Genomic DNA, 19,050 nt, shown 5'->3' with positions numbered 1-19,050 from the left:
TAAGTATTAATTAACCACAAAAAAATATAATTAATTAGTTGATTAATAAAATTAAGATATTTTGCCACTAAGAAGAACAAGGGAAAAAATGCTTTCCAAAAGGTTAAATTTATAAGCATTTTAGCATTCTCATGTCAAATGATATTGAAGAAAATCAGTTCAATAGGAATAAGGATACATTTTTATCGTTAGATTTATTTCGCTCCTTGTCTGATGATTTACCTAGTGCTTGATTGATATTCATCACATTTTTTGATGTCTTATTTTTTGTACAGCCAAATTGAAAGGCTTGTAGTGTTTTCCTCCCCACATATTATGTTTATGTGGTAAATGTTATGTATACTAAAACATTTATGTGATATTTTTTGTTCAGGGATTATATTTGGCTATGCATTATAGGCAGAATATTACAGTAGTTAAAAAAAGAAGAGAAAATTCAATTTATTTCTTGGAATAAATGGCATAATGAGAAAGGTACATTAACCTGAGAGTACGCATGCTACAGGAAAGAACACGAGAGCTTGCAAGGGAGTGTTTCACACCCCACTACTTAATTTCTTCTGAAACGTGTTTTTTTCAAATTTAAATTTTAGTAAATATGTATCTTGAAAACAACATTTAATTCAAATTGGAGAAATTGTTAGTAAATACCTCTGCTTATATTTGATATGAAACTTACATTATTCCACATACTCTGTGCAAAGACTCACAGTATGTTCTTGACACGTATTCTTGCTGTACTTGAAGCAGCTGATTTTTATTTTTCTGTCTTTTTCTTGCACGCACAAATTACAACATTTGTATGAAGTCTTTATCTTCTTTGCAAATGGTTCGCAAGCTGAAAATTTTGTTTTGAATCTCCCTTTCGGTTGGAGTGTAGACTCTTTTCGTGATTTTGGATCCGATTAGTTGAAGGGCTAGAGCCTTTATGAGAGAGAGAGCCTTCTTTTCTTGAATTCATTTGGAAGTTCTTTCATTGATAACAGTAGCACCCTTGCATTTATTGCAGCGATGGTGAGTAATGCAAAAAATATTATCATAGGCAATCTATTCGAAATTTTAGCAGTAAAATATGAAACTTCCATTTCATATGCAACATCCATGGCATCTTTGCAAGATATTACGAAAAACATATACCAATCTGACTCATTTATAGATTTTTCATCCGTAGAAACGTCTTCAAACATTTTTGTAAGCGTTTGATCTTATTTTCGTAACTGAAATTGAGAGAGGTTTTCATGCTAAAAAATGTCATATTTTAGAGTACTCAAACTATTTTGCTAGTTGCACATATTTTTTTTACTTCAGACAGTATACGTATAATTTATGCTACTTTTCAAGATCATGAAAGTACAGTAGAACCTGTTGACAATGAACACTTATTGAACCAAAAATTTTGTCCATTAATGGGGAGGTACAACAGTGGTTGGCAGTTTTAAGTGGGAACAAAAGACACCATTATAAAATTTCATAGCTGTGGGGCAGCAAAATAATGTTTGCCCCTGGCAGCAAAAATCCTATCAAAAATTATAAATTCTCGGTTTATGAAAAAAAAGAAATTTCCAAAATGGTCACACACACAGTGATAATGTTAAACCCCCGGATTTATCATTTTACAGTAATATATATATTTAATATCAACATATTAAAAAAAAAATCACCATAAAAGTATATATTAATCAGCCCAACTAAACACCAGAGAATTAAGTCATATAAGTGGATTTTTAGAACAATGTCTATTGAGTGAAGTTATACACAGAAGTTAGACCTACCTGGAACACCAGAAATACACAGTTGTATAAAAATTTGAAACACTCTTTGTGTCCATATGCACACAATGACAACTAATTAAAAAAAATCAGTCAGATGAATTTGTTTTATTTTTTTGCTTCCTAGAGAAAGTGAAACTTACAAATGAATACAGAGATGGACTTGAGAGAAGAAAAATAGAAGCTGCAGATAAAAAATACAAATACAACACCACAACAGGCAAAATGCCCAGCGAGGTGGCTGAGAAAAAGATGCCCATAACAAATATGGATGTCATATATTTCAAAAAAATGGATCATCATTTAAAAAATCATGATCTGTCCCCACATCCTCGATGCTATGCTTTTTACCTTGTATTAACATAGAATTTTACTGTTTTTATTATTTCTCAACCATTTTGTGTTATGAGCGACTTTAACTTGTCATCGTATTATTTTATAATTTTAGTGCTATACACTAAAATTATAAAGTAATATGAAAGAAATTTTAAAAGAAAAAGAACCTTTTCTTTTGCAGTTTAACAAGCAAATTTGGGAGTAAAAAAAGGAATGGACAGCCAAAGAGAAAACGTCACAGCAACTATACGAAAAGTTTGACGCAAAAATTTTTGGCTCTTTTTTATCAAATTTTTATGACCTTGTTTAAGAAAACACTAGCTAGAGGTGTCTGCTATTTTAAACCTCGGTCAAAAAACACAGTTAAGGAGTTTAAGACAAGACAAACTGAATTCAATATGGCCATAGATTGGTCTCCCTTTTTGGTAGCAATCAAAATTAAAGGCTGGGTATGCGATTACAGGAGTTAGGGTGGAAGAAAATGGAAATTTGTCAATGAAACGGGGTAAAACTTTTTTTGTGAGCAATTTTTCAGATAACCATCAGAGTATGACAAAAATATCCAAAGCCATAGTTTTTTTGTTTTTTGGAAGTTGTCTTATAGCAAAGTTATTTCTTCAGTGAATGAAAAAAAAAAAAAATAGAGAGTTTGCTTGTGATTTGAGTGAGTGAAATATATTCGAGCCATAATCTATGGAACCAGGGATTAGAAAAGTGTCCATTAACAGGGAGTGTCTGTTAGGGACGGTTCCAGGTACATATGTTTGATATTCAAAGCAAAAAAAAGCAAAATTTATGAATTTACAGCATTATTCAATGATGTATGAATGTGAAAAATGAGAGTGGTTATTAATTTATTATTGCAAAATATCACCCCACTTATGAAATCATTCTTATTCAGTCTTCAGGGGCAGCGTTATACTGAGATCTGACCATATAATATTTCAAAGGTCTTTCCACAGGCATCAGTCACTGCTAGTCTCATTTCAAAAAAAATGTCCTTATTCATTCACACTCATCAAGAGCAGTTGAGAATCTGATCCTAATATGTTTTGTAGAGATGAGGCAGATCTCTCAGAACACATGCAGCTGTGACTGCTATGTATAAATAGACCTTTATGTGATATTCAGTTTTGTCTCATTAATTTTTTTCTTAGCGGTCCATGCATTCACATGTTTTCATTGTGTCTTTATAGTCTCTTCGAATACCGTTAAGTATGAAATATAACTGTCCTTCCCAAATGACTTGGAAGCTGGCAGTTAGTGTGCTGCTCAAAGTTCTCCATGTGGGACTACCTGTTGCACGGCAGCATCGTAAGTTCAATTATACATCTAAAAATTAAAAAAAACAAAAACAATTTAAACATATGAAAAACATCCAAAAGTTGTGTGAGTAATGCTTTGTAATTTTGTATATATCTGTTACTAATTTTTCAAAGTGAATATATATTTTTTTAAAGAATATTTGTCTACAACAGAATTGTATATGAGTACTTCACAAATTCTTCATAAAGTTGAGAGGGAAGAGTTCTTTATTCACTATATCTGTTTAATAAATCTATAAACTTTCTATTTTACACCTGTGATTTTAAATTGCAATATCATGAAAGAATCATCATAATCAGTTGTAATATACTTGCATTATTAACACTGATAGATACAAATGATTAACTCTTCATATCCGACATTGGGAAAAGTAGAATAAGAAGAAAATTATAAGAAAATTATCATATAAATGTAATGTGATGATAAAATAAATAGTTATATCATGTAAATTATTTTGTAGGTCATTTTAGTTCAAATTAAAGACAGAAACAAATAATGCTTTTGAAATAATTAGTTAGTTCAAAACAAATTATCTAACCTGGTACTTCAAAGTACTGTCAGGATATAAAGGGTTAAAGTTTCAAAAAAAGGCATTGAAATATAGCACCACAAGTATGCTGAAGTAAGAATACAACTTCAGCCTTAAAACTTCCCTGGTGGTTGCTGTTGATTGCAGCATATAGCTCATAAAGTTGACACAGACACCTACATCTGACCATATTTCATATAGATGAAAGTGGGTCATCTCGTCAATTAATTACTTGTCACTCTGTTAGCTTTCCATGCTGTATGTAATCAAATGAAGTAGTGCATAAAGCTAATTTTGCATTCAGTCATACGGGTGTGTGTGGCCATTAAGAATCTTAATGAATGAGCCAATATGCCCTCTGCCCAGAAATCCCAACCAAACTGTCTCTGCATTAACGAATTTTTTTTTATTAATACACATTTTCAAGAATTACGTAACTGCAGGCAAAAGGCTACTACTTAAGCCTTCTCCCTGCTTGAGTTGCACTGCAAAAGCCAGATTTTCCATATTGGCTGAAGTTGTTCCTAAGGGCTCTGTATAATGCTTAGGTTTCAATCTCATTTTTACGATGGGAAACCAAGCATTGTTGATCTTCATCCTCTCTTCCTTTCTGTTGAAGCAGTTCTTGTGCTTTTGGATCTTGATTGTTTCTCTAAAAATGCGTGGAAAATATAGGGTGTTCGCAAAGAAAATTTTGTAATCCATGGTCAGGGCATAGTCCGTTACGGCTGACTTGTCAACCTGACCCAGTCTACAATTTTTTCTGTGCTTGACTAATCTGGTTGATATTGATCTTTTTGTAGTACCTACATACACTTCTCCACAACTGCACGGGATATTGTAAACCCTAGCTTTTTTAGTCCATCCTGTTGATCTTGAAAATGAAGAAAACTTTCAAATGTTGGTGTACAGAAAACCATTTTCCATTTCATTACCTCTACATCAAAGATCTTGTCACCCATACAAACAAAAAAGTTCAGTTTTTCCGATCGTATGTACATAGAGCTTTTGAAATCTGCTCCAACAGTGACTCATTAGATCAAGAACTCATCTTCATTCTTGCTATTGCCATAGATAGGGGTTTTAACACTGAAATGGTCAATAACATCATCAGAAAAACGAGACCAAAAACTGAATCCATTCTCAATAATAATACTAATTTTTTTGGTGAAGATACAGCTGTCATACTTTTTAATTCATTTCTCTATGAAACCCAAACAGACTTTCAGTCGTTTTTAAATACAGGTCATCGACTTGCCACCAAAGATTTTTCGCCTTAGCCCCCGAAAGATTCCATCTCACCAACTAAACAATGGGGCATTTAATATATTCCATGCACAGATTGTTCCCAAGACTACACCGGTCAAACCAAATGCTCTCTGAAATGTAGATCAAGTAAACATATAAGAGGTATGTTAAAAATCAAGATATCTATAAGTCCACAATAGCTTTACACTGATGGAGTGAAGACCACAAATTCAGTTTTCCAGAGGCTAAGGTGATCCAAAAAGTTTGATCACCATTTCTTTTAGACTTCTTTGACGGTCCTTACATAAAGGCTTTTCAAGAACAATTAGTAAATGAGACAAAATCAATGCCCTCCATTCCATTGCCCTATCATATTTTCATTTTGAGAAAAACATTTGAAGAATATTCAAAGGGGCCAAGCTGGACATATGTCGTCATTAATAACAGAAGGCAACAACTATGATGTCAAAACTGATGATAAAAATACTGAAGTGAAGGGAACAACTCAGACTGCTCTTTCATTCTGACCACGTTTTTTATTGGGACAGAGAGGACATGTTTTTCCACCTTGATAATGGCACCCATGAGTACCGAAACATATGTCAGTGTGTTATAAAATGTCATTTGTTCTCATCAAGTTGTGAATATTTTCCATGTATTAAGTGTATCACATAAAATTTAGCAATGAAATTCTGGAAAAAAATTGTATGTTAATAAAAATATACCCTATATCACATTTAGCTGAAATAAATTTGAATGAGATGAATTATTTCTTTACTTATAAAGCTCAAAACTTTGACATGTACAATTGTGCATGTCAGGACTGAATTTAATTTTTTTATCAGAAATGTATTTGAACTATTTCTGAACTTTCTGATCATTTTAAAGCAGTTTTTGATGCTAACTGATACATTTAAAAAAAAAAATTAACAGCTTTTTCATCCTAAAATTGAAAACAGTTTGTCTTAAAATTGAAAAACTTTAAACAAAAACTGGGTGAGATATTTAGTCTCAAAGTTTCGGAATTGTCTGTTTTTTAAAAACAAATGAGGGGTTAAAAAATATTAATTGGAATAATTAGAAGTTTTTATTTCCCCCTTTAATGTCACTCTGTTACATATTTGTGATTTTATAATAAGTAAAGTTATCTAATTATTTCAGTATGTACAGTCGAATTCTGTTTTAACGAATACCATTATAGCAAAAAAATCTTGTTTCAACAAACACTTTTCTAATTCCCCAGGTAAGTTTACATAGGAACAATGCAGATAACAAGGAATTTCTTTATAATGAAATGATTTCTTCTGTCTCTTGGAGTTCATTATTGTGGGATTCAACTGTATTTGATATGTCAAAATGAATGAATGGAATAAAGTAACTGTGTTTGCAAACAAGTAATTGCATTAAATAATTTTATTGGTATATTTCTTTCAAAATGGTGAAATATCAAATCTAATCACTCAATATATTAACATCATAGACCTATTTGAAACTGATCTCATTATTTGGTCAGGTACAAATTTTACTATTTTGCTGTTCAGTTCAAGCGATCCCAAAATCCCCTTTCAAACTTCAAACATCTCAGCTAATACAAATACAATGCCACAATAGGCAAAATGCCCAACGAGGTGGCTGAGAAGTTTATCATGTGTCAATTAAAAATTTTGTTTTACATATTTCTGAAATGACACTCTTTCTCTGTCTGGCTCTGGGGAAAATATAAAAGTAAAGTTTAGTAATTTTTCCAAAAATTTATTAATTTGCATTAAAGTGCTATAACATGGATATTTACCGCAACATTTTTGCAACTATAAGTTTTTGTCTCTGGCCAATAGTTTGAAATGGAAAAACATCTGGGTAAGGACTTTCTTGATGCTCTGTATATGGTAATAATGGTAGCCATCATATTAAGCTTCAAATTTTTGTTTTGGCTTTGCATGTCCCACACAATCCCCCCCTCCCTCCCGAAAAAAGTCACTGAAAATGGGATCATTAAATAATCTCATTGAAAAAGTTTCAAGTTTCGTACTAGTAGAGACAGTATGGAAAGTTAGAAAAAAAAGATTAACAGTGAACAGTGGATGACATTGATAATGGATTTTATTTGCTCTCTCAATTTCATGTGGGGTAAATTCAGATAACTACTTTATACCTTTTTATTGTTGAGCATATGCCACCAAATCTGGGCTTAACATGTTGAATAACAGGCACACTGCTTCCAGTTGTCATGGTTTCAAAACAAAAGATGGTTCAAAAGAATTCCAAAAAATCACACTCCTATACTTAATGTCTAATAACTTTTTACATATATTCCTTGCCTAAAAAAGTGCTTATTTTATGTTACTTATCTTTGAAATTGGCCAGGATATTGTGTTTTTAAATTATGTATGCATTAAACTTATTTGATTTTTGATGCACACTATGATAAATCTTACAAACATTGCTATTTTAAGATTCTCATGAAAAGGCAAATATTATCTCTGGGGTTCTCAAACCTTTTCCACCCATGACACCCCTTTTCCTTAATCAATGCTTATTCGTGGCTTCCCAGAGCAGTTTAACAAAGAGTCTCTTCGAAGAACCTTTGTCCTCACCGTCCCTGACAAAAGTTGGCAGCACACAGTTTGAGCACCCCTGCATTATCATGTTTAAATCATTCTTATCAAGTAGATGAAAATTCTGTTAGGTAAATTTTATTTGAACTTTAAATTGACAGTTCCTCAAATAGACCATGTAAGTTGGTGACTTTGAATAAAATTGTGGAGTTTATGAAATCTGTGCATAGTTAAAAGCTAAATTTGCTTGGCTCTGATGGTTTATAAGCATGGACTTTTATTTCATCAACCAAGCACTAGTTTAGTCAGGAAATTACATAAGAATAGTGTTTCCCAGAATATCATTATACTTCTCTCACCAATTTCTTTTATCTATATTTACATTCTTTTTGTCTCTATAACAGCTACTCATTTTCAATCAATGTGGCCTGATCTTGCTATAGTCATTGAAGAATTCCTATTCAACTCAAGGTATTTGTATTTTGATTTAGTTTATTTTGTTTGTAAAATTCAATGTGTAAGTTTTCATCAAAATCTTATATGCAATGTTATATGTAGCATGTATATGTATTGATACAGTAGTCAAGAAATGAGTTAATTGTGATCTTTCAATTACTGTCAAGGGGAAAATAATTTTTTAAGACATTTTTGTTAAATGAAAGTAAAAACCATCAGCTCTGTTGTGATAACGTGAAAATAAATAAGCAGAGCATAAAATTTTTGCTCATAATGTGAATCATCGCTTGTTAACCGAGTCAAAATTTGTTCAAAATTTTTGCTCATCATGTGAATTGCTCATCCTAATCGCTTGCTAACCAAAGTTCCACTGTGTGTATATATATAATATATGATGTTTTTCTCTTCAGCACAAAATTTCTGCTAAATTCTATTATCACCAGATCATATTTCTCTTGATCTACTGATGCTGATGAAACATGGTGAGAATGTTTTCCGCTTGCTCACCCAACAAGTATAAAACCATAACTTGGTCTTATTTATTTTTTGTTGGCTCTGACTTATTTATTTTTTGTTGGCTCTGACTTATTTATATTTGTTGAAGCATTTCTTCCATTTTGACCAATCAGTTATCTTTGAATATGAAAAGGGTTCTAGACACAGCACTTATCATTTTTATGGCATCGACAGAAATAAATCTTCCTCCGCTATAAAATCATTCTGTCATTTTCGCATCCCACCCCTGCCACTAAGCATTGCTTGCACTCTACCAATAGTATGCAGGTAATATTAAAAGCCTAGTGACAACTAGAAACAGAACTTTTTCGGTATGTTTTTCCAACTTATAACCAAAATAATAATACAGATCTATTTCTCTCGCTGTTGTGGCTATTCCCCATCGATATAACTTCCTTTACATTATACCTTCTGACACAACATCTACTAAGCATGCATGACACTGAACACACACTTTTTGGTTTTATTAACCCAATGCTGCTGTGTACTTGCTTTTCTAGATATAAGATGGTTGTAAATTTTCTCTGGTTATCAATCAGTATTATGCATATTCCAGAAAAGTTATTTTAAGTGTCAGGTATTCGCAAATATAGCATTCAGAATTAGCTATAAGCTGTAGGTCCCATTCTAATTAGCTTTTGTAAAATGACCATGGTTTAACAAAGACTATTGAATGAAGTAAGCACATGTTTTGAATTTTTTTCACTTATCTTGTATACCATCTTGTTTCTTTTATTTACTTGCACTTTTTTTCAGTACTCCACCGACTATTCAGTGTCCTGATGACCAACAATATGATGAAGGCTTGGATTGCAAGGTATCCTATTTTGTCAATCCTACCTTAATGAGTATTTATTATATTAGTTATTTCTGGATATTGTCATTATGATTTATGAGCAGATGTTGGGCATGGGGCCAGAGTCTTACTTACCTAGTGTAGCACAGAATGTTCTGAGCTTTCAATTTTTCAAAACTGACTGCTTGTCAGAATCTTTCTTAACAGAGGAGTACTATTTTCACTTGTACAAGAAAGATGGCACCAAGGTGACTGCTTGTGGCTATAGCAAAAAGACTCCACACTGAATGAGGTGATGGGCATCAACCTCTCTGTGAGAGACATAAAATAAAAAGATATTCACAACATAGACTGTAGGTCCCATTCAAATTAGAAATGTAAGTTTGGGTACATCAAAAAATGTTGAGCAGATGTGTTTCATCATTTTTGTTGGGTTGGCCCAACCTTTCGGGGTAAATGGCTTATATCCCCCTAAGGGACAGAACCTGGGCCATGACTGGTCTTAAAGGGGGTTAAACTTATGTGTTGGGACAAACCCTAGTGATATTGATAATACAGTCGAATCCTGTTATAACGAACTCTAAGAGACTGGAGAAATCACTTCGTTATGACAAAGTTTTGTTATAAAGGAATTCCAGATTTCTGCATTGTTCCTATGTAAACTTATCTGGGGGATTAGAAAAGTGTTTGTTAAAATGAAATTTTTTTGCTGTAACAGTATTCGTTAAAATGGGATTCAACTGTATGTCAATTGAATTGATGGTTAAAATGAATCAAACTTTTTGTCATTGTTTTTATTCTTCAAATAGAGATCAAAATTGTATTTATCAATTTCAAAATGAAACGACCAGTATGTGTGAACATAATATTAATATGTAAAGAAGCATATATAAATCTAAATAATAGAGAAGTTCAGTTTTGTAGGTATTAACTGGGAAACTCCTTTCAGCTATGGTTCAGAACAAGAAAGTTCATACAGTTATTAGTGCAGTTCTTGATGGTTTTTTGGTCTTAAATAAGTGAACATCAGCAATAAAATTATCAACTATTGGTGATTCGTCATTTAATATTATATTTTAGCCATCCTGATGCATTTTATTTGCCTACATTTTCTTGACTAAATCAGCATTTCTCAACAATTGTCACATAGATCTGTATAGATGGCAGCTATGGTGCAGTACAGAAAGTATTTTCTCCACACCCTCTGGGATGTTAAACTTATATCATAATAGTGACACAAACACCAAACATGGCTCCCGCTCTGTCCCTGTGGGATATAAGCAGCACATAATAGCGACAGAGCCTGGTTGTGCTCAGTTCATTCAGTTCAGTGAAAAAAGTATGAGCAAGAAGGAAGCTACACCTCTTAGTGTGCAGGCAGATAATGATAAATTACAAGAGATAGGAACCAATATAATCCTTAAAAGTACAAACAGGATTTTTTTTGTAAAAGCATTCATAAAGCACTCTCAAAAACCATTCATATGGTCCTGAATGGTAAAATTTGTAACAATTTTATGAAATATACAGGGTCAATGTGACCTATTCTGCCAAACAAAAGTGGTTGATAGACAAGCCCAAGTGGATCATGAAACACCCCACCAACCCTGTCCTATCTCAAACCATTTTTGTGTCATAGTGGAAAATCGATTATAGAAGAAAATGTGTCAAGTCTGAAAAAAACCAGAATTTGTGAAGTTTCTGAAAGATTTATATGCAAACTAAGCACACATTTAGAAAGAGCAGAAAAAATGCCATAAGGTCACACCTTATGGCCATTAAAACCAGATATTTCATCCAAACATTTTCAAACCAGATATTTCGATGAAATATCCGGAGGTATTTCATTAAAATTTTTCTCTCTCTAAATTTACTCTATATTTTTATATAATACTATAATATTTACTCTAAAAATGGCGAGCTAAAAGCGGTGAAAGACTGGCAAAGTTCAAAATCGAATTGTCACCAAAATCTTTAATCACTAATTCTGAAAACACTCTTCCAGCTACAATTGATCAAATTTCCCTAAAACTTGTTCATTCCACCAGTTTCCAAAAGAGCTTACAATAAACCATATCGGTTTTCTGGTTCAGGATAAATTTAGTCTTTTGTTTGCAATACATCACTGAAATCAGTGTTTGTCGAAGTAGATATTAGATGAAAATTCAGAATTGGCAGTTACAGATTTCTGTATCAATTTGATTTTGCTCAAAAAATCTTATAAGTTGTGTGACATTACCTCTATCTAAAGATATCTATTTAATAGTGAACTACAAGCGCTGCTCATATCCAGTAAAAAAAAAATTCATACACTGACATGTAAAAAAAACATTCTTTTACAACCAAAACAGACCAAGTTATGGAACATCAAATTTTATGATTTTCAGTTATCTTCCTTATCTAAAAATGCATCATTCCAGTCAATTTCTAAGAAAAAAAAAAGAAAAAAGAGTTAACCAATACGATATTCCAGAGATTTCATTCAGTGACAAAATTGGGAGTTGTTAGGGTATTTCTGACGAATATGTTTGGTCAAGGTTATTTGTATATGAAATCATTTTGCGTGTGGCCACCATTTTTCATCAAAAAGAGTACTTCAACTTTAATTAGCTGCAACTTAGTAAGGAAATAAATGAATAAGGCAAATACACAAAAAATACAAAAACTTCTAATGCATTTTGACACACATTGGGTGTCATCAGAATTTTTGACCACAACGTTTGAAGTGAATGGACATACTTTGTTTCCACTGAACAAGCGAGAGTTAAGGTTTGGTATCCAACCGAAGTGGGATCCTCGGTCGTTGTGATTAGTGGTTAAATATTTTTTTCCTTTGAAGATGACACCCATTGTATATCAAAATGCATTAGGAGTTTTTGTATTTTTCATGTATTTGCCTTATTCGTTGGTGACGTCTTAATATTCTGGGCAAAATTGATCTACTGTTCCCTAAGATAATCTTTACTGCTTATTGCTTATTTACTACAACTAAAATTTTATTCATAGATTGTGCAGCTAATGAGAGATGCAATATTGCCTTATGCTAATCAACTGCCCCGCAAGTTTCTAATTCAAATCATGACTTTGCTCAACCGTGGATCCATACATTCTGCTACAGGTCTATCCCCTGTTGGTATGTACGTGTACTAAAATGAACTTTTTTCGTTATGAAAAATAAATAATTCATAATAGTAATAAGCCAGTATATATACTTTTTTTTCTTTTGGTACATTAAGGTATACAATACCCACATCTATTTTGTTTGTTAAAAGTCTGGAAGTCACTATGCTAAAAATCGTCATAGTTAGTACTTATGCCTTTTATTCCTCAGAAAAACATGATTGTGATAACCAATATATACACTGTACTCAGTTGAAAATAATTTTAATGATGGGAGAGAGCCTGAAACTTTTTGTAAAAAGCAGCTTACATTTGTAGAAGCTGCCTGCAACTCTTGTCTTCGTTATAATAGAATTATTTACTACTGTTTTACCTGAGAAGTGATGATGCTCAATGGGGAGTATTTGTGTTTGACTTGTCTCATTAGTTCTATGCAAATTTAACAGTGTTGGTTTAAAAAAAATTATTGAAGTTGTGAACCTTTGGTGTGACGCATCTAATCTGTGAGATGAAGCACCTATTTTTTGTGACAAAGGAAGGGTGGGGAAAACTTGTATGTTCAAATTTTGTTGTTGGGAAATTGCAAGGAAATATTAAAAAATTACTTAAAAACACAAATATAGCCTTGTTTGAGTGAAGAGTTGTTTGATAAGGCTTTCCCTTGAGCCTAAGCAAAAATTTAATTATAAATCTCACAGATGAGTTACGTAAAACATGTTAGGATTTGTATTGCGCTCCACTGAAGGCCAAAGTGTAAAGTTTTAAATAATACTACAATTTTGAGTCATATGGAGAATATTGAAGTGACCCATGCTTATGGCAGATTTGAGCTTGCAAGAAAGCCACTCAGAACAGGCAGCAAATCAATGCTGATGAAGCAGGCAGCAGATGCCAGTATAAATGATTCATTATTCAAAGCCCTCCCTCAAATCCAATTTTGATTTTGACAGGCATCTTTGAAGGTTTAATAACGTGTTGGTCTCTACGACAAGCAAGAAAGGCATCTTCTGGTTCTCCTCATGTACATATCTAAGCTGTCTGATTGGCTTGAGAAATAGGCCTGCCACAGATGTGGGTGAAATTTCAGGAAGTAAATTTCTTGGACCATTTGCCTAACAATCCAAAAACTACATATATGAACGCTGACCATGACAGCCTGAGACAAAATTTTTATTCCTTCATTTTTTTTATTGTATTTTATTATTTATTTCAGTTTATACTTGTTAAAGATACTTAAATTAGTAAAAATTAAGTATCATGCATGCAAAATATATTTAATTTTGATTAAAGTATTCCAGTGTGGGTTTAATGAAGGTTGCACATAACAATGTTTTTGCTTCTTTCTTTTGCTTTGTTATAAGCAGATTCAACTGATTAATATGTTTGGTGTTTTTTGGCTTTAGTAATCTAATGTTCATAAATTTCAGATATTCCTTATGTTTATGTTTATTAAGTATACATTACGTATATTTATAAACCAAATTTTTAAATAAGCATAAATATGCATTGCAAGACTAAGACAAATTATTAGATTACATATTGTATTATAATATTCCAGGAAATCAAATTTATTTTTGTGATTGTGGTTTATATTTGTTCCTTTTTTAGAATCAGAATCAAGCCGGAAACTGTTGAGAGAAGAATTTGCAAAAGCATGTTTTGAAACTTTACTTCACTTCTCATTCTTTGGTCATGAGATGGGACATTTGAATGAAGACAATGAAGTAGTAAATCTATTAGCTGTTACATCTTTGTTGCATCGATTTCAAGAAGTCATTTGTAAATATGCCGAAGATGAAAGATTGAGTGGAAAATGTCCTTTACCCAGGTTAAAAAATTTGTAAATCAGTAAATAGTTGAAGTAACAAATTCTAGCTTGTATTTAAGTTATCTGGTACTAAGACCAGTGGTTATAAACACACTGTCAAAAAAAAGGGTTTTTTTTAAAAAACCTCATATAGTTGAATAGTGTATCGATTCATTTATGTTTTTGTGAATTCAAATACTACCCTCATCCATATTCACAGTTGTTAAGGGGCTATCCAGTGCTTAGTTATTCATAGCTTTGTTGTCTAATTTATGTCTAATTGCTTTTTAATTTTTTAATCAGTGTCAAGTTGATATTTTTTGAGAAAATGGTCTTCATAGTGGCATGTAAGTTTTCTTGATAGCAAGTGTTAGTTTAAAATATGTGCAGAGGCGTAAGAAAAGACAATTTGGTTGTCTTTTTCTGATTATGCAAGTTCATAGCCACCACAGGCTAATTGTCAAACTCAGTGGCTGAAAGAAATACAGTGCATCACAAAAATTTAGACACTTGTTGATATCACCTAGTATCTGAGAAATACTAATTGCAATATCACAAATTAATTACCACTTATTAGGGTGAACCTGTGCTCTATTTGCAAAATAGTAAATTAGAGTGTACACTTTAACACCATAATGGTGAAAAAAAAAATAGGACATAAACAATTGACACAAAAGTTTTTGAACTTTTTCAAAAGTCTTTTGGCAACCATAAATATGTTTGCAAAATTATTATTTAAATTTTTTAATGAAATCTTTTAATAAAATTAATTTTAATTAAATTTTTCTATGGAACATAAACTTTTTAAATTCAGAAAAAAATTAATTTACTTTTATGTTGGAACAAAACATAAAACTCTGATTTTGTTGCCTTTTAAATAATATCTAACAAATTTGAGCTATATTTATGGTCATTATCGTGCTGTAATAGTGACATGTACCATGTTGTAAAGGATGACTTGGTTATGAAATGAATTTTTGTAATGAAACCTGTCCCTTGTGTTTTTTTTTCAGAAGGTAAAGAAGGACCTAACACCTTTAGTACCTTTTGTACCAAACTTTTTGGACCACACCAAACGTACCCAATTTTCAGGGCCGCAACTAGGGGGGGGGAGCAGGCGGGCCTGGTGCCCCGGACACTGAACCTGAACCTACCTCTGGGTACCAAATTCACCCTTTAACTGCTTCCTCTACATGCAAGGGGCGCCAAAATTCTATCTTGTCCTGGGTGACAAAGTGTCTAGTTGTGGCACTGCCAATTTCACCTTTGTGTTTAACAGTAAGAACCCATAACACCTTATAACTACCTACTGCTACTGTTGCCACATTATCAGCAAAATAAAAATTATTTAAAATATGGTTAAATGTTCAATTTCCTTATTGTAGAGGTGGTCCCCAAGAGTGGTTAATCAAGTTTTTTAATGCAGGTTTCCCTCGAAGAAATTAAGTCTTCGCCAGAAGACTTAACCAACCCTGTCCTTCGAGATAGGACAGGGTTGGTAGAGTGTTTCATGTTCCAATCGGACTCATCTATCACCTCCCTTTTGTTTGGCAGAACATGTCATGTTAATCCTGTAATGTATACAACCCTGAACCGCAGCTTAATTACCCAGTACATAAAGACCATGAAGAAATAATGAATAGCAAATTCTGAGACTTTTATATGATTTCACCTTGAACTCTTCTCGAATACACCGATTCCTGACTGCACCCATTAGTTTCACATCATCTGCCAATTTTTTTAACAACCCAATCAACACCCTGACTAAGTGTATCAAAAGTAAGTGAAAAAGTATGTGGACACGTCTTTGAGGGACTCCTGTCCAATTCCCCATTCACCATAACCTACTGTGACCTATCCTACAACAGCAATTCTATCCAATTCCACAAGCTGCTTCTACTCACACATCTACTACTTGAAGAAATGGATTACCAATTGATCATCGTGGTAATTACAGCTGTAAACTTAACCATTGTATACAGTTTGAATACTATTCACATGCCCCATATTCACATGCTTATGTGCATATTTCTTGAGGATATACTGGGTTTTTGTCTTAAATTTATCTTCATCTTTCAATCATACTGGATTCCATAAAGTGTGTTCAGAATGTACTTTTATTTCGCAATAGTTTCTGATTTTTATGAGTATGTATACTGTTGTACTTCCTTTAATCTACTGTAATAGCAACTGTTATGGTTTTTTTTTACTTTGTTGGTTGACATAAGAGAACAAGTTTCCATCAACAGCCACTTACTGCCTCTTCATATGATTTTTTTAATGGTTTATTTCTTTTTACTGTAATCACAGAAACAATGGTTCAGATCGACTTTCGCTGTAATTTTTCTCATACGCACTGACTTTTTTTCTTTACTTTACCCAGTGTGACAATATAGTAAAATACTATCGTATATGCTAATGGTGTATTTGAAAATTTTTAACATGCTGGAGCGTTTCCACACTTATGCACATAGCTTACTGGAAACAGTGGTTGAGATATCATTCCTCAAAAAAACACTATGAAAAGCATGTTCATTCTTTGTGGTGATTGATAGATTCTATCAGTTTCTTGGATCATAAAAAAATTCAAAGGTATGTCCATACAAATATGGTGTACCAGATGGGTATCCAAATATGATAATTTTTCTCTAATATAAGATCACATTCAACCATTTTGGAGATGAAAGTTAGGGGAGGAGTGACCTCATATGGTATTATAATTGGATAGATATGTAAATAAAAAACAAGAAATCTGATGCCTCGAAATACACTAATCTATTTCTATAGTTCACTTCACAAAGTTCTTGATATTTTTGTCCGATAAATCTGTTACGTTCTAGTCCTTTTTTAAATTATATTTTCAATATTCATAGAAAGTCAGAGTGCCATAAAATGTTTTTCCTTTACACATATTTTTTTAATGACTTAAATTGACAATACTCTATAGAGCCTGGACCATGTACAGCATACACATTTTTCATTTATATTTATATACTGCACAATATCATTGATTTTTCCTCCTCCTTTTTTTCCTTTGCTTTTTAGGCATAGGATGTCAGAAATCTCATTTGTTCTAAAAGCTGTGGCTACTCTTGCTCGATCACTCAAAAAAGCTGAACCAGAAAAAGGTTGTCATTCCTTTAAATGAAAAATTCAAATTTATTTTTTTCAATTGTTATTACCAATGTATTGTTTCTCTATAGCTATGGGTTTGGGGCTTGATTGAAATATTTTTTAGTACAGCGATACCTTGGCTAATGAATGCCTTAGCTTACAAATTTTTTGGCTATCACAGATAATTGTAGCTCCAAGTCTAATTAGCCACTGTGTGCAGAAAATGACTTCAGTGAGATAAAAATGATCTAAGGAAAATATGAATTTGTTTTTAAATTCAAAATTATATATTTGTACATAGTATTTTGTCTTAGATGAGTTCTTTTCTTATTTTCCTAACTAGTGGAGTGGACAGTATGGGAACAGTTGATAGCCTTATATCCTCATCTTGTTGAATGTACGGTATCCACATCAAGTCAAGTATGTCGATCACTTCGAGAGGTTTTGCATGAGTATTCAGCCTTACTTGTGGCACCAAATCGTGTAATGAATGGTGGCTCTCGTTGAAAGAAATAACAAAAAATGTATATAACTGAGATATGCATAGTGTGATAGAAGTTTGTGGTATTTCTTCACCAGTTTTTATTATTATGCTCTGAAAATATTTCATTTTTTACACCATATTATGTCCTGCAAGAACCTCATTTCAACACATATGTTTCATGCCATGTATAATATATTGTCTCAAAACTTGATGCTGGTAATTTTGAATACTTGACAGCATATTTTTGGGTACCCGAAAAAATATATTTTTTTAACAGAAACATGTTTTGAATATGCTGTACATAGACTATATAAGAGATCTACCTGCCAATCAGAGATCACAATATTATATAAAAAGCAATAAATATTCAATATAAAAATAGAGTATCATAGCTTATACATTAATGTTTATCACTGAATCCAATTTATTGAACATAAAACATACAAGAAAAAACATATTTGAAGATGGCGTGCAAAAGTTTATAATTGAACTTTCTTCAACTTTATGTAAATTAAGTCTTGCCTATATTCAATTAATTAATTAACTAAGTCTTACATAATTCAAGATTTTGGTTTTTCTGTCTTCTTTTATCTACATATTGGTGTATGATTTTCAACATCAGTATGTATCTATATATTATAATTAAAAATTTGGTCAGTGGATAAAAGACATGTTTCATCCCAACACTAGAAATTGAAAAAAAAAAAATGTGTTTATAAAAATATTGCATGTGATTTTTAATATAAACACACAAATCATAGTATTGTGACAAATTAAGACGAGCAATAATATATAGAATTCATTCACACCATCATTATCTGTGCAAAATGTAGGGCATAGGAAATGGCCAAGTTCTCCAAAGTTTGATTAAATATTTAATGCTTATATAAGTACTGTATGCTATTGAAGCAGTATATAATTTTTTTTCAAATGTAATGAATTGTTTTTACTACTTTTCTGGTATTTTGCATGGTTTATAGCTTTTGTAACATTT

The 19,050-nt window shown here is 32.2% G+C and overlaps 1 protein-coding gene across 2 annotated transcripts in view; it reads left to right on the top strand.

Moving 5' to 3' along the window:
- The window catches only part of mon2 (Mon2 homolog, regulator of endosome-to-Golgi trafficking), a 183,599-nt gene extending 164,847 nt beyond the window's left edge, over positions 1 to 18,752 (top strand). Inside the window, exons 30-36 of one of the 2 annotated variants that reach the window (XM_089233152.1) lie at positions 3,302 to 3,419; positions 8,168 to 8,234; positions 9,492 to 9,552; positions 12,538 to 12,664; positions 14,260 to 14,479; positions 17,504 to 17,586; positions 17,916 to 18,752. In XM_089233152.1, coding sequence (XP_089089278.1) covers positions 3,302 to 3,419; positions 8,168 to 8,234; positions 9,492 to 9,552; positions 12,538 to 12,664; positions 14,260 to 14,479; positions 17,504 to 17,586; positions 17,916 to 18,079 — 840 coding nt within the window. In that variant the 3' untranslated portion in view covers positions 18,080 to 18,752. The remainder of the gene's footprint in view (positions 1 to 3,301; positions 3,420 to 8,167; positions 8,235 to 9,491; positions 9,553 to 12,537; positions 12,665 to 14,259; positions 14,480 to 17,503; positions 17,587 to 17,915) is intronic. The other variant, XM_089233151.1, reaches the window with a different exon arrangement.
- The last annotated feature ends 298 nt before the right edge of the window (positions 18,753 to 19,050 follow it).

Source organism: Pholcus phalangioides, unplaced genomic scaffold (genome assembly GCF_987345545.1).
Source record: "Pholcus phalangioides strain wild (caught in Gottingen) unplaced genomic scaffold, Ppha-v1.0 ptg000007l_1, whole genome shotgun sequence".
Lineage (NCBI taxonomy): Eukaryota > Metazoa > Arthropoda > Arachnida > Araneae > Pholcidae > Pholcus > Pholcus phalangioides.
Note: the sequence above shows the minus strand (reverse complement) of the source record. Positions and strands in the feature narration are given on the sequence as shown.